Here is a 16,432-nt window from a genome sequence, read left to right as displayed (position 1 = left end):
TAATTAAAATCAATGCTCCATTCATGTATGTACCTTAATATCCCAGTTGACAACTTTATGCCCAGTCAGTCTCCCATGAAAGAGATTTGGTGACAAGTCAAGGCAGATAGGACTTTTGCATGCCTGTAAAAATGCAGAAAATCCAACAGGTAATAGCATTTGGATTTTGAACGTCATGCATCAAAATAATCTTAGAGCTTTTACAATCGAAGGAAACAAATATATTTAGTTTTCTGCCTCATGTAAATAAATCTACATGACACTTATGTACTACAACACACCATACCAATTTGGACAAAGATTGCCACTCCTCCTTTATTCCTGTCCATCCATATTATGCAGGTATTGGATACAGGATTAGACCATTTGACCCATGGTGCTTGCTCCGTCATTCCATTTCTACCTCACCCCACTTACCCATTCTCTCCATTCCCTCAATATATTGAATATATTCAGCAAGTGAACTGAAACTTCCTTCTTGGGTAAAGTGTTCCAAAATAGAGAGTTCAGAGCTGAGAAATTTCTACTAAATATTATAAGCTTTTCCATTTGGCCTAATTGATTCTTAATTTCTCCAGTTAGATCACTTATCCTGATGAGATGTTATGCTTTGAAAGAGACATATTTAGAGTCATGAAGTTTTTCAGCATCGAAACTAGTCCATGCTGACCAAGATTCTCTTCTAAGCTAGTCCCAATGCCTGTGCCTGGCCCTTATCCCTCTCAACCATTCTTATTCATGCACTATTAAGTATTTATAATCCCCAAAATCAAAGTACCGTAGATTCCGGACTATAGAGCGCACCTGATTAAAAGCCGCACGCTCTAATTTTAGAAAGAAAATCAATTTTGTACTTGTACAAGCCGCACCGGATTTTAAGCCGCAGGTGTCCCACGTTGTAATATGAGATATTTACACAGAAAGATATTACACGTGAGGATTTTTTAACTTTTAATTAAATCCGTATGGTAACATAAACAAATACATATTGCAAATGCTTTTTTTCAAACAGTGCCTGTAACACAGCTACTTTTAAATATACCTACGTATCGGTAACACACAAATTATGTTGCGTATACTTTTTTACTGAACAGTGCACGAACAACATTCCAACATCTCCTAACAACTGGTTAAAAAATATATATACTGCAGCCTACCAGGAAAAGTTATTGATCGCCTTTAACTTAAAAGCTGCATCATATGCTTTTCTTCGAGTGTTTTCCATGTTGATGAGGGCAAGTACAAATGACTGATTTACAATAATTTAATTGTGAAAGTGCGCTTGATTTATCGTACAATTTCATTGGACCTCTGTGAACTACTCATCAATTTTATTGGTCTTGCTATGATCCCAGCCCCATCCTTTGTGAGAATCGCAAGAGCACCTGTCGAAGGGGGGGGGGGGGGGGTCAGTAGACCCAGTCGGAGAGAGAGAGAGAGAAACGTGCTATTACGAATCCCGTAACTGGAGAACTTACCAGCAAAGATAGAGAGGTCCGTTGAAATCTGATGTCACTATTTTCAAACGTTTTTATTGATAAAGGGACACAAAAGTAGGGTTAATACAAACATTCAGAGACAATAGTCGCTGTTGTTATTCTGTATCCCTGGTGGGACCTGCAATTTGGCATGTGTCTCTCTCTCTCTCTCTCCGTCTGGGTCTACTGACACCACCCCCCCCCCCCCCACCTTTTGACGGGTGCTCTTGCGATTCTCACAAAGGAGTGGGCTGGGATCATAACAATACAAATTGCACGTTCCACCCGGGATACAGAATAAGGCGACAGCGACTATTGTCTCATGGAGATCACGTGAAAAGCCCTCGGGCAAGGTGGGCTGGTTGAGAGAGACACTGCATCATTCCAACCTGACTGACTCCTGCGACTCCGTGAGGAAGTATAAAGGAGAGTCTCAGGGGGACAGCCCTCAGACGCACCAAGAAGACACGAGAGGGTGGTCCCGCAGCAGCGGGAAGCCATTCTGAAGGAAGCCACGTGCGTTAGGTTCCGGGATTGGAATCTGTGGCTGGAATCACAGGAAACCGCTTTTAACTAACATCGGGGAGAGGAAACCAACGCACCCCCGATTTCACAGAAGATTCATCAAGACTCGGCAAGTTCTTTCTCTTCTCCCCCAATCTCTCTCCCTCGGTCGCCCCACGTGAAACCCAGCGATTTTCAAAGGGCTGAGGCCTGCAGACTTTCAGAGTGACTTTTATATTTCCAACGGACAATCTATTAACCCCTAGACAACAGCAGAGCTCACTTAATGATGAGTATTACTATACCCGCGCTTTAGATTGAGTGTTGACGATGTGCACTATCTGAATGTATGTATTAACCCTACTTTTGTGTCCCTTTATAAATAAAACGTTTGAAAATAGTGACATCAGACTTCAACGGACCTCTCTATCTTTGCTGGTAAGTTCTCCAGTTACGGGATTCATAACAGTCTACTGTTACGAGGCAAAATGTTTTTGGCGGCATGAAAAAAAACATGCATTAGCCGCACCGTAGTATAGGCCGCAGTGTTGCTGCAGTGTTCAAAGCGTGGGAAAAAAGTAGCGGCTTATAGTCCGGAATTTACAGTATATTCCAAGTGCATTTTAAATATTGTTAATGTACCTGTTTCAACCACTTACCCTGTCAACTCGCTCCATACACTGGTCACTCTCTGGATAACAAAGTTGTCCCTCGAGTTCCTATTATATCTCTCTTTGCACCTTAAACCTATGCCCTCTAGTTCTTGATTCCCAAACTGTGGGAAGGAATTGTATGCACTCACCCTCTCTATGCCCCCCATGATTTTATGCACATCTATAGGATATCCCCTCATTTTCCTAAGCTCCAATGAAAAAGTCCTAACCTGCTCCACATTACTACATAACTTAGTCCCTTGAGTACCAGCAACATCCTCTGCACACTTTCCAGTTTAATGGTATATTTCCTATAGAAGGGTAATCAAAACCGAGCACAATATTCCAGATGCAGCCTTACCAACATCTCGTACAACTGCAATACAACATCCCAATTTCTATACTCACTGCCTTGACTGATGAAGACTAGTGGGCCAAAAGCCTTCTTTACTATCTTGTTGACCTGTGACACCATTTGTTGTAAATAGGACAGTAGCAATTCAAGGATATCTGCTACTTCTCCCTCATGGGCAAGTAGAATAGGGCTACTTGTACCCATTAATCCAAGATTGAATCTTCAAATTCCATCTCCAATTGGAAACCCAATGAATTATCTTTGATGGGAGCAGTAACTACACCAACATCTCCCGGACTAGGCATGTTCCAATTCTTCCTCATTGGCTTTTAACCAGACATCAACGCAAAACCTTTTTTCAAGTGGTGAAGCCTTCCATAATGCAAAGCATCTTGTCAATTTAGTGCCTGAAATGTCCAGTTTCTACAAGAACTATGGCTTCAAGACAGAAGGATGGTGGGTAAATAAAAGGAAATCCTGTAAAAGAGGAACTTTAAAAATCCAAGAGTAGGCTCGTAAATTTTATATGTTACTTACTTTTGGTGTGTAATGAAGGAGTAGCTTGTTTGTGAGGTCTGTGAGATCCGACTCCTGAGTTTTCAATGGAGAAATGCTGTTTGGGCCTGTCAACATTAAAAGTTCCCCATGTTGTCAACTGTTAATCTGTTCAGTTATATCCAATATTTAAGAGAAAAGCTGTTGTCATCAGTTTAAGTACAATGTAATATTATCAAGTGAAGGTTCGTTCATACAATTACCATGACCAACAAATATATAACATCATGTTGATGTCAGTATCAACACAAAGGCTGGAGTGATATGTGCATTTATTACCATAATGATTCAAGTGACATATTGTGATGTGCCTCAAATTTAAGATCAGAAAACAAATCAAATTCAGAGTGAGAATCAGTAAACATCATCTAGTATGCCAAATGGTACTAAGACAGTATATAAAACCCTAAGTTTACATAGATAGCTTAGAAAGTAAATTAGGGCAAAACGTTATAGAACTCTGGATCAACTCCAGCCATATACCTGAAACTACTACTGGACTCAATACACTTGGAAGGACGCAATTGGCTTTGGGGACGATGTGAAAGAGATGCAATAAAATAACACCAAGGATAAAGGACATGAACCTCCCAGAGAAGCTTGGATTTATCTTCTTACAAGGTTGAATTATTCAAAATTATGATAGATTCTTTAATGAGAGCCATTTTCTACTGACACAAGGGGGTGTGGATTGAAGATAGTCAACAAAAAGACCAAGGATAGCGATGAAGGAGGAAGTTCCTTTTTAAAACAATGTATACTGTTTTACCTGAAAGCAAAGTGGAAGCATATTTAATTGCATCTTTCTAAAAGAAAAGAGTAGGGAACTGGTACTAATTGATAACAGCTCTCTCAAAGAGGGGGTAGAAGCACATCAGAAAAATTGTCCTTCGTTACTCATTTTTTCTTTAGTGAAATGGGTTATCTCAAAAATTGCAAAAAGGAACTCTAGATGCAATATTCATGAGGTGGTCACATATTGGGACGAGCTGGAAGGCTTCTGCTCACCTGCAAAATAGAGAGCCTTCACTTGAGAGGGTTGTAGTGCATCGTGGAAGACTAGAACAGAACCAAGCTGACCTTCCAGTGAAGTCGGGGAACCCCACTCACTATCCTGCGTTCCTGCTGAAATGAGTTTCGTCACCGATTCTGGTTTGCTCAGGAGTCCGCTCCAGTTTGGAGGTGAAAGAATTGAGCTGAATGATGCCCGTCCAGAAGGGATAGACAACGAGAATGGAGGATCCGGGATTTGTGATGGAGGTGGGGTAGTGGTCCGTTGGCCAGCTGATCCAATACAGCATGATGTAAAAGGCTTAATTTGGGAGAAAACATTTAACAAGCTTCAGCACTAACACAATTTGACATGAATAGGAGAAAGCATAAAGGTGTGACTTTAACTGGACAAGACTATACATAGAAATAAGTATAGTAGTTTCACTGTTTAGTAAATTACTGAACCTCCTTGCGATCACCAGCACAGCAGCTTCCATACGGAGACTTCTTGGAAAAACCACATTCAAGCCTCATGATATAGAGTTCAAACAACTCTCATTTCCATCTGTTGCCACCTCCAATGGGATCCCACCACAAGCACATCTTTCCCTCCCCTCCCACTTTCTGCAGGGATTGCTCCATAAGTGACTCTCTTGTCCTCACCTACCACCCCACCAGCCTCCGTGTCCAGCACATAATTCTCTGAAACTTCCGCCACTTCCAACTGGATCCCACCACCAAACACATCTTTCCCTCCCTCCTTTCTGCTTTCCGCTGGGATTGCTCCCTACGCCACTCCCTTGTCCATTCGTCCATCTTCACTGATCTCCTTCCTGGCACTTACTCTTGCAAGTGGAATGAATGCCATACCTGCCCCTACACCTCCTCTCTCACTACCATCTAGGGCCTGAAACAGTCCTTCCAGGTGAGGAGACACTTTACTTGTGAGTCTGTTGGAGTCATATACTGTGTTCGGTACTCTCGGTGTGGTCTCCTGTATATCAGTGAAACCTGACGTAGATTGGGAGAGCACTTAGCTGAGCACCTACGCTCTGTCTGCCAGAAAAAGCGGAATCTCCTAGTGGCCACCCATTTCATTTCTACTTCCATTTCCATTCCGACATGCCAGCCCATTGCCTCCTCTACTGTTGTGCTGAGGCTACACTCAGGTTAAAGGAGCAATACCTTATATATTGTTTGGATAGCCTCCAAACTGATGGTATAAACACTGATTTCTTGAACTTCCAGTAATTTCATCCCCCCCCCCCCAATCTCCTTCACCATTCCCCATTCCCATTTCCCTCTCTCTCTTTAACTCCTTAATCTGGTGCTCCTCCCTGTTCTCTTTCTTCCATGGCCTTGTGTCCTCTCCTATCAGATACCCACTTCTCCAATCCTTTATCTCTTTCACCCATCAGCTTCCTAGCTCTTTACTTCATCAATCCTCCTCTCCTGGTTTCACCTACCACACTGTACTTCTTTCTCCCCTACCCCTACCTTCTTGCTCTAACTTTTTTTCCCAATCCTGCCGAAGGGTGTCAGCCTGAAAGGTCGACAGTTTACTCTTTTCCACAGATGCTGCCTGGCCTGCTTAGTTCCTCCAGAATTTTGTGTGCGTTACTTAATTTCTAGATGCACTAGGGTAAGCCACTCAGTTGATTACATCCCAATTGTTTGGCCTCTCTTTTGAAGCTGATAATCCTAGTGGAACATCGAGGGACTGCTACTGTGATAGAGATGGTGTATTTTCAAAAATGACATCCATCAAAGGTTTACCAGGTTTTCTAAATTAGAACAAAAGTGTTTGCTGTAAAGAACAATGGGTAATAATAGATCAGGAAAACTGCCACATTGTTTTTTTTTCCATCTAAGTGATACAGATTTTAAATCATGCAAAATATAACATTACTATTTATTTGTTTGGTTAAGTTAGAAGTTTGATTATTGTGGATCAGAAATTCAAGATGCTGACAAGTAACCTCTCAAGGAATAGACCAATGTGGCTTACTGGACATTAAGTGACCACTCTCATGCCAACACTTTATAAACAATAAAGATAAAATATCTTTATGGTGGCAAAATCTGTTCTCAGCAGACTTGTTGTTCTGTCTTTGGTCAAACTGTTTGCGTTACTGCAGTCTCTCTGTAAATCTTGTTCCCTGCTCCCTACTGCACACCTTGTACAGCTTCCTGCTCAGTGTTTACTCTTGACAGTCACTATTGAGAAATCCCCTCAGTTCTCAGTGGTCTAAGCATTGAAAAGCCTACATAAACACTCTCTAAAGTCAAATAGTGGAATGCATTAGGGTTAATAATTCTAGAACCAAAAGGAAAACAGACTAATTATTGGATAAAAGATCATTACCTCATTCATAGTGGGAAATTTGAGAGGCGCAGTGAGTTTCTGCTGACCATTGACGTAGATGTACACCAGACTCTGACCAAAGGGACGCTTCGCTGGGAAATGTACCACAGCTATACTATGCTGTTAACAAAAAAAAATCACAGTTTATTATTGCAAATTCAAGTATTGTTCGAGTTGCAACACTCACAAAGGGCTCTGTCAACATTCAGTTGCTTTGATTGGCTGATTGGGGGTATTCAAATCCACTTTAAGTTGCACGCAAATGAATGGGTAGTTTGTTTCTAGATCTCCCTGAATGGAGATTTGGGGGATGTGAAACTTGACAACATCTGCTCAAATTTTCCTGCCAGTGACTGGAAGGTGCCATTCTTGCCAGGCCAATGGTTCCTTCATGTACGGGATTTCCTGCATCCTTGCAAAAGGAAACTTGGCTGGTCCTATAATGCACAGGCAGTGACATATTATTTGAAATATTGCCAGAGAGATGGTCAGGGTCAGGAATACCCAAACCAGCTCAAACAGCATAAAATAACTGTTTAACAGTGTGACCGTGACGGCTACAACAGATTTACATTACATGGTAACAGGATTACATGTGCAGCAAGATGATGGCTGTATATCAGCTGGAGGACAAGTCAGGTATTTTAACTGCTATTAGTATTAATCTGGCTTTATCAAATTGAGGAGTGAAAACCAGCTTAAGATGGCACTGGTGAAGCATGGTGACAACCTGCTGGCAGCAAAAACAACCATTAACCACTTTATCAATCACACTTTTTTGTCAAAAGCGATTACTGTAGTGGTCACCAACCCGTCGATCGCAATCAACTGGCCGATCTTTGAGACTTTCCCAGTTGATCCCGAAAAAAAAGAAAAATAAATACACAAACACTGTTAAGAGATTGTTTCCGAGTTGCAGGGTTTTAGTTCTGTTCTTTCTGCCCATTGCACATGCGTGTAGCTCCCCCACCACACACTACACGTGTACTTCAGTGGTCCCCAATCGATGAATCGATGAAACGATGAGTCAGCTGCACCTTTCCTCATTCCCTGTCATGCCCACTGTTGAACTTGAACGCACGCGAGGTCATCAGTCGCCTAAGCACAGTGATACCCTTGCACCAGGGATCACTGGTTGGCCTCAGGTAACCGGCCGGCAGGAAGTGCCGTTGGTACTGGACTGGAGTGCAGACAGATGGGTGCTGCCTCTGAACCTGTTTAGCACACTGAATGTTCGTGGGGAACCCGGTGCTAAAATATTCGCAGACAGTCTAATTTGGGCTCAGGGTTCCATAAGTAGCAGAGCAGCTACCTTGCTGCGATCTACTGATAGCCATCCCTCGAGCCGAACTTTTTGTCGGCCGATAGATCCTACAACGGGGGCGGTCGCTCAGTCAGTTGCTCTCTCCGGACTGCGACCACCGCGGCCCCAGCACTGGACCTCCGGCCCTGACCTTGTCCTCTCACCCCACCCACGACCAGCCGCACCTGGCCAAGTCTTCTGGCGGCCGGCAGGAAGCTGGAGTTCAGGCCTGGAGGCTGTCTAATGGGGCAATGAAGCCCCTCAAAACTGCTTCTACACCTTGAATCCAAGCATCTTGCACTTAAAGACAAACCCACTGAGTTTTTTCAGTGGAAAAAACGTGAGCAAGCTGGACAGAAGCAAGTGCTGAGAGCCATGTAAACTAAATTGCGGAATAGACTGGACATAAGGAACCTACTTTGAGTATTGCTGTATTCTGGTTGTGTTTAACACCCACCCCACCCCCCCCCCTTTGGCTGGTCCGCAAGAATATTGTCAATATTAAATCAGTCCGCGGTGCAAAAATGGGTGCTGACCCCTGGTGTAAATACATTATTTCTATTTCCAGATTGCGGGGTTTTACTTCCGGTCTTTCCTGCCCGATGAGCATGCACGTGACTAATCGATTTGGGGTCGATCTTGCCTTTCACTAAGGCAGAGGTAGGGGATCTTGGGCTTAAAAAAGTTGGTGACCACTAGATTACTGCATTCGATAGTCTGCAACTTCCCTATTAGAGGTGAGCTTTTGAACAACTCCGCAGTGAAATCTCAAAGGTGAAGGATGGTGGCAGCATGGCCTGGGCCTGAGAGTAAGGAACAAGCAGAGGTTTGACCGACATAAGCGCCAGATCTAATTGGAAAGGTCGTATTGGGCCAACTTGAGGCAGTGGGTCTGAGGCCTGAGCAGCAGGGCCCAGGCCTGAAAATGAGGATCAACACCCTGTTTGGTCAATTTAAATGCTGGACCAGATTGAAAAGGTCAGAGTGTTGGAGCCGGAGGCAAGGGACAGGCCACTGTTCACTCACTGCTTTGCGAAGTTTACTCGTCTCTTCGCTAAACTGAGGCTTTGGTCTGCAATTAACGGGCTCCTAGTTCAGAGATGACTAAGCTTTGTGGCTGTGGACTCACTTTCATGAATTTCAGTTCTGAATATTATTTGCTTACTTTTATTGTTGCATTTTTTTTCCTGCACATTAGGTGTTTGACTTTCTATTGGGTTTCTTTGCTTTGTAGCTGCCTGTAAAGAAGCGAATCTCAAGGTTGCATATAGTATTCATACCTTGAACTTTGAAAACATACACTTGCAATTCACACTACTGTGATAATCATGCTCACATTGTCAACTGAGGTTACTTCTTCTCCCCCCCCCCCCCCAATGTCAAGGCCAAAGGGTCTTGGGAAGGATGGGTAAATGCACCTCATGATGCACCCCATAAGCCAAGGAAATGTCTCCGTCAGGTCAGAGATTCTATCAATGCACAGGAGATATTTGCTGATGAAATGACTAAGAGGCACCTCCAGTCCATTGAGCTCTGTGGATGGTTCAGCAGCAGATCCTACAGGAAAATGATGCCAGGCAAGTCAGATGATTGGTGGTCAATGCAGGCAAGTAGCTGCGTGAACAATAGTTACTTCTATTGGTAATGGCAGCTTCAGTGGCCCTTACTAATAATCCTTGCCCTCATCCTGCCTCGTATTCTTGGAATATAATGCTGGCAAACCTACCTGGGCTAAAATATGGGTGTAACAGAACTGAAGATTAGAATCTGTGGTCTCATATTTCATAAACCATCTTGAAGCTTTAATGAAAACCTGCACTGCTAAGCCAGAGAATTCAACTGAAAAGCTAAAAATAGCAAGTGCTGGAAATCTTAACAATATACAACCAAAAGTTTTATCATTTGAAACTGACTATAAATCAGAGGGGTTTGGCTGATGATTTTAAAATTTTTAACTAAAAATGCAAGGCAATGGAGATAATTGGGGTGAATGTAACAAAATATTTACTAACTGTAAGTCTTTCAATCCTTGTTCTTACCCAGAGAGAGTCACAGAAGCAGTGGTCAGGCAGCATTACGGTCATGTATTCTTTCTTTGTACAGACTGCTACGACCAACCCTCCTGAGGATGTCAGAAATGCTTCAAACCCTGTCCCACTAGCTGTGAAAAAACTAAAACATGTGCAGTGTAAAGCAATGTCTTTCCAGCTTACAGGTGCAAAAATTCCACTATGCGATTTAATTTCAGAAAAATAATAAGCATTGTATGCAATTTTATACATTGTCATACTGTACATAAATTTGCAATTTGGCATCAACCAAAAATCTTTGGGGGTTTAATCCACACTCACATGATGTCTTCCACTCAAATTTGGCTCAAAATGTCTTAAAACCACACTATCTGATAAAGTTGATTAGATGCTGGAATGGTCAATCTGACCTACAATTTCAGTGCAAGGCTTTCCAGTAACATTAACTACACAGTTGTTGGAATTACTTCAAATATCTGAACCCAGTAGTGTACGGTGGGAGGAGGAAGGCGAGGAGAGCCCCATACTTAAGGTGCAAACATGTTTTGAATAATAAACACCTGAAGGGCTGGAATTCTGAAATAAAAATCAGATGTTGAGTATTCACACCAACAAGTCAGGCAACATTAGAAGCAGCAGCAAATCCCTTTTATGAGTTTTCTGGCTCCTGTGAGTATGCCCTGGGCATATTGAAGTCAGGGAACTGATCAATGAAAAGGCATCATTCCACTTAATTCTCCATTGATGCTGTCTGACTTGCTGAGCATTTCAGTTTTTATGCTAACAAACTTGATCGGCAATTCACTGGAGAATCTAAAGATTGAAAGTCAAGTAATTCAAATCTTTTCCAGGCTGAGTGAGAATAATGAATACCTAACAGATATTGAAACTTATTTTAAATCTATTTGGCTAATTTCAAAGATGTGCCGCTCTGGCAATTTTAATTAATCCAGCAATAGAGGTAAAGTTGATGTTTTATTATTCACTTTATTAGTGGTTCCATACATAGGTCACTGGTAAAGCTGCTCTTGGACCTGCTGACTATTACCTCAGTCATTGCACTCTAAACACTTGAAACCACGTTTTATAATGCTGTTTACAGTGTAAATACATGATAATATTTATGTACAATTCAGCCCATATTCATTCTTTAATGTCTACATTTATTTTTTTATATAGAATTCTTTATTCTTATAAATGTTGAATGTTGTTGTTTGTTGCACATCACACCAGTACATTACAGCACAGCAAATTCCAAATACACCTAAATGTATACGGTGACCCTCGATCCTTGACTACCGTGTTCAGGTTTGGTCACCCTGCTCTAGGAAAGATGTTGTTAAACTGGAAAGAGTGCAGGAAAAATTTACAATGATACTGTTAGAACATGAATTGAATTGACTTTATTACTTACATCCTTCACATACAGGAGGAGTAAAAATCTTTATGTTACATCTCTAAATGTTCAATGTGCAATTTATAGTAATTTATAATAAATATTATGTACAACAGAACAGTCAATATAGCATAGAAATACAATTGTGTCAGCATGAATTAATCAGTTTTCACCATACAGTCAGTGTGTACAGACCACGTTAGATCCTCAGTGATGTGTATGCTGGTAAACTTAAAAGCTGTTCACTCTCTCAACCCTAGATCCATTGATGTCAATAGGAGTTAGCCTGTCTCCATTCCTCCTGTAGTCCACAACCAGCTCCCTTGTTTTTGTGACATTAAGGGAGAAGATGTTTTCTTGACACCACTGTGTCAGAGTGATGACTTCCTCTCTGTCGGCTGCCTCATTATTATTCGAGTTAAGGTCAATCAATGTAATTTAATTAGCAGATTGGAGCTGTGGGTGTTGACACAATCATGGGTATACAGAGAGAACAGGAGGCTTAGGACAGAGCCCTGAGGGGCACCTGTGTTGAGGGTCAGAGGGGTACAGGTGAGGGAGCCCACTCTTACGACCTCACCTGCAGATGAGGGAAATATTGGACAAGCTAAGACCATTTCTTGAAGCGTAGGAAACAGAGCTAATCTCCTTAAGAAAATATTTCGTATCACCCAAGGCTGCACTGCAGAGCTACAAATTGAGCACAGAGATCAACTTCTGATCACGGGGAGTGCCGAGGTTGCTTCTGAGAGCGTTCAGTGTACTAAATCCAAAAGAATATTTGCTGCCAAACTTGGCTTACAATATCCCATGTGGAATAAAAGCAAAACCACAGACATACTTCAATGCTGAATCACTAAGCTTTTTATACGGTACTTCTAAATAGTGACTTCAAACTTGCTCCGCTGCCAGACAGCACATTCAGGAGAGATTCAAATCACGAAATCTTAACTCCAATTTAAAATCCCTTCCCCAGGCATGAACAAGCCTGGAATGATCACAAACAATCAGTGTACAGTAAAAAAAATTTTGTTGGTTGTAATTTATCATATAACAACTATTATAGTGCTTCACAAAGTTTATGTAAGTACTTTCAGGCAACAGATCACATGGAAGATTGTGAACTTTGTAAATTCTCTTGCTGAATCCTATTTACCATAAATAAAACCAAATATCTGAATTTCTGAATAGAAATCACTCAAGAATGTCAGGGGCAAGCAACTGTTGAGTTGAAGTTGGTAACTTTGACCCTCCTCTGAAATGGATATTCACAGGTTCTCTTCAATTAGCTTGTGATCTGTTATGCAGCTGTGTATACAGAACATGTGCTACATTTAACATCAGTTAACTACTGTGTATACAGCACAGAATTTCTCAGCTCAGCAGCAAGTAAAACCCATAAACTGACCACAATAAATCCCAGTACTAATAGCATCTGATATGCTAACCACAGTGGACACTTACTAATGACCACAATATCTAACAGCTTTATACAACCTCTATAGAATGATTATCCTAAATCCTAGCTCAGTACCAGGGACTCCTCTGTTTCCTGTAAAGTAATTCCTAGCTAACACAATACATACCAGCAATCAAGGGGAAAATAATTCACTGTTTGTATATACAGGCAGTCCCCAGGTTACGTACGAGTTCCGTTCCTGAGTCCGTCTTTAAGTCAGATTTGTACATAAGTCAGAACAAGTACATCCGATATTATTTAGCATCAGTTAGTCAAACATTTGTCTTAGTATATAGTATATATTTTACCTTTCTATGCATATAAAGTGCTTAAGAAACGTATGTATTCCAATAATTAAACCACTGCGTTGCTTAATAATAATTGTAGTTTTCATCGGGGCAGGGCCTTTCACATGCTCCATTATTCTCACTTTATCCGTTATCTTTTAAAATTGCTCCGATCGTTGACCGACTGTAGCCTAACAATTTTCCAATGACCGATGGCATTTCACCTCTTTCCAAATGCTTTATTATTTCCACTTTATTTTCAATCGCGATCGCTTCCTGTCTATGGAACAGAAACACTGCGGGCGACGGGTCCCGAGCTGCGCCGGGTCCTAAGGACCACCGCATTGAGACAGGCTAAATGGGACAAGTGGGGGCTGTGCTGGGTTTGGGCTATTTGATCCTCCACAATATTCCGTGTGGGAATTTAAAATGGAGGTGGCAGTGTTTTTTTACGAGGTCGAGTTTCGAGCTTGTCATCAACCCAGCACGGATGGTACGGGAGTCACTGGATCGAAATCAACCCGGCATGGGAGTGGTCTGTCACTGGATCAAACTCGAGCCCAGCGCTGATCTCACTGTGCCACCAGCCGACCAGAATGGGGGTGGGGGGGCGGGGTCAGGGTGAATCTTACTAAGAAAAATTTAAGCCAAATACAAACTCAACACAGTGTCAACAGCAACAACTTAAAATGGCGGGCGGCATTCTCCTTCCTCGGTTCGTAAGTACGAGTTGTCCATAAGTCAGACGTTTGTAACTTGGGGACTACCTGTACACTCAGTGATGACTTTATTAGGTCCAGGGATCTGCCTATTAAAGTGGCCACGAGAGTGGAACCTGGTGTGCTCTTCTGCTGCTATAGCCCATCCACATCAAGGTTCGACTTGTTGTGCATTAAGAGATGCACTTCTGCACACCAATGTTATATACATAGTTGTTTGAGTTACAGTCACCTTCCTGTCAGCTTGCCATTCTCCTCTACCATCTCTCATTAACAAGGCATTTTCACACACAGACCTACCGCTCACTGGATTTATTTTTGTTTCTCACACCATTCTCTGTAAACTCTAGAGACCGTTGTGCATGAACATCCCAGGAAATCAGCATTTTCTGAGATACAATCATTCCATGGTCAAAGACTTTTACATAACAGTTCTTCCCCATTCTGATGTTTGATCTGAACAACAAAGAACCTCTTGACCACGTCTGCATGCTTTCATGCATTAAGTCACTGCCACATGATTGGCTGATTTGTGTGTGTGTGTGTGTGCGTGTGTGTGTGTGCGTGTGTGTGTCTGTGTCTGGTGGAGTCATTGGGGTGCCGTCATGACAAGCTTTTTGTACCGATCTTCTTGGTGATTGATCATCGTACAGTGTGTCTTGGGCATCTGAAACCTGGCGGAGCTCATCCCTCTCCAGGGAGCCAGCCGGATTTGAACTGAGGGCCTCTCACCCTGAAGTCCAGTGCTGATGCAACTACGCCACCAGCTGGCTGATTAGATACTTGCATTAATGAGCAAGTGTACAGGTATACCTAATAAAGTGGCCACAAATTGCAAGAAGAAAATTATATTCTTGCTCCAAGGATATTGGAAACCTATAGCATTTTTCTAAATAAAAGTCATATTATAAAGTTCACCACTGTACATAATTACTCATGTAAGCATCCAGAAACCCCTCTATAATTGCAACTTTTTCCCTGAAACAAAAGATATAAATATTATTTGAAATCATTTATTTTTAAAACTATTCAACAGAATTCCTCCTGTACTCAATGTAAAACCCAAAATAATCTATGAAGCACAAAAGCAAAGAAATGCTAAGTAAGGGTCAATCGTGGTTAAATCGGACTTTTTTTCCGAGACAACAAGGAAGCTTGTCAGTTTCTGAAAAAAACCATGAATTTCTAAAGGGCTTTCTTCAGAGGTCACCGCACAGAATTATTTTTTGTACTACTCATCTCCATGTGCTCATGAATATTGCCAATAAGATGTAAAACAAAGCTACCACAAAAAGTACTGAATAGGAACTTTAGGCTGAGTTCTACATCACGAGACTAAATACATACTGGACAATTAACTTACAGAACGATCGCCTTTCAATCAAGTTCAAGTTTATTGTCAAACTGAAAGTTGGCTGAGTAGTACAATTTCTCAGCCCTGTTTCTAATCGGATCTCCATGTCCTCAATCTCTTGACCTTCATGCAATGATGTTAACACAAACACAAAATGCACAGCAGAGAAATGGGCCCTTTGGCCCAGCTCGTCCATGCCATCCAGAATGTTCTTCCATACTAATCCCATTTACCTGCATTAGGCTTGTATCCCTCAATGTTGTTCCCATTCAAGTACCAGTAGAAATGCATTTTAAATGTTGTAATTGTGTCTGCCTCTACCACATTCAGTAGCTCATTCCAGAAAATCCTCTCTCCTTTGTGTGCAAATACCTACCAGCTCAGGTCCTTTAAATTTCACCCCACCCCCATGCTCTCAAGATTCTCCTGTCCTGGCCACTGAATTCCTATGCCCCTCAAATTTATAAAACTTTGTAAGGTCCCTCTCAGCTTCCTTCATTGCAGGTAGAATATACCCAGCCTATCCAATATTTCCTTACGACTACAGCTCTCCATTAATGATTCAATTACTCACAGGCCCTACCAGAATTTGCCTTCCTTATCACTGACTCAGCTTATAAATTAGCCTTTGGGAGTCCTTGTGCAGAATTTCCTAAATCCCTTGCACCTCCAATTCCTGAATTTGCTCCCCATTTAGAAAATAGTCTGCATCTTTATTTCTTCTACCAAAGTTCATGACCATATACTTCCCTAAACTGCATTGTATCTGCCACTTCTGTGCTAATTCTTCTAATCTGTCTAAGTCCTTCTGCAGACTCCCTGCTTCCTCAACACTACCTGCCCCTCCACCTCTCTTTGCATTTTCCACAAACTGGCCACAAAGACATCAGCTCCACCATCCAAATCATTAAGAGATAATGTGAAAAGAAGTGGTCCCAATACTAACCCCTGCAAGACACACTAGTCATGGGCAATTAACCA

General features: G+C 41.8%; 1 protein-coding gene across 3 annotated transcripts in view; it reads right to left on the bottom strand.

The window, feature by feature from the left end:
- The window catches only part of nbeal1 (neurobeachin-like 1), a 284,052-nt gene that overhangs the window by 119,582 nt on the left and 148,038 nt on the right, over positions 1 to 16,432 (bottom strand). For all 3 annotated transcript variants that reach the window (XM_059967252.1, XM_059967253.1, XM_059967254.1), the window contains 5 exons: positions 10,246 to 10,378; positions 6,904 to 7,023; positions 4,554 to 4,857; positions 3,528 to 3,613; positions 34 to 123 (listed from right to left, as the gene is read on the bottom strand). In XM_059967252.1, the coding sequence (XP_059823235.1) occupies positions 34 to 123; positions 3,528 to 3,613; positions 4,554 to 4,857; positions 6,904 to 7,023; positions 10,246 to 10,378 (733 nt within the window). The remainder of the gene's footprint in view (positions 1 to 33; positions 124 to 3,527; positions 3,614 to 4,553; positions 4,858 to 6,903; positions 7,024 to 10,245; positions 10,379 to 16,432) is intronic.

The sequence above is a fragment of the Hypanus sabinus genome, chromosome 4, assembly GCF_030144855.1.
Source record: "Hypanus sabinus isolate sHypSab1 chromosome 4, sHypSab1.hap1, whole genome shotgun sequence".
Lineage (NCBI taxonomy): Eukaryota > Metazoa > Chordata > Chondrichthyes > Myliobatiformes > Dasyatidae > Hypanus > Hypanus sabinus.
This window is presented reverse-complemented; position numbering and strand designations above follow the sequence as displayed.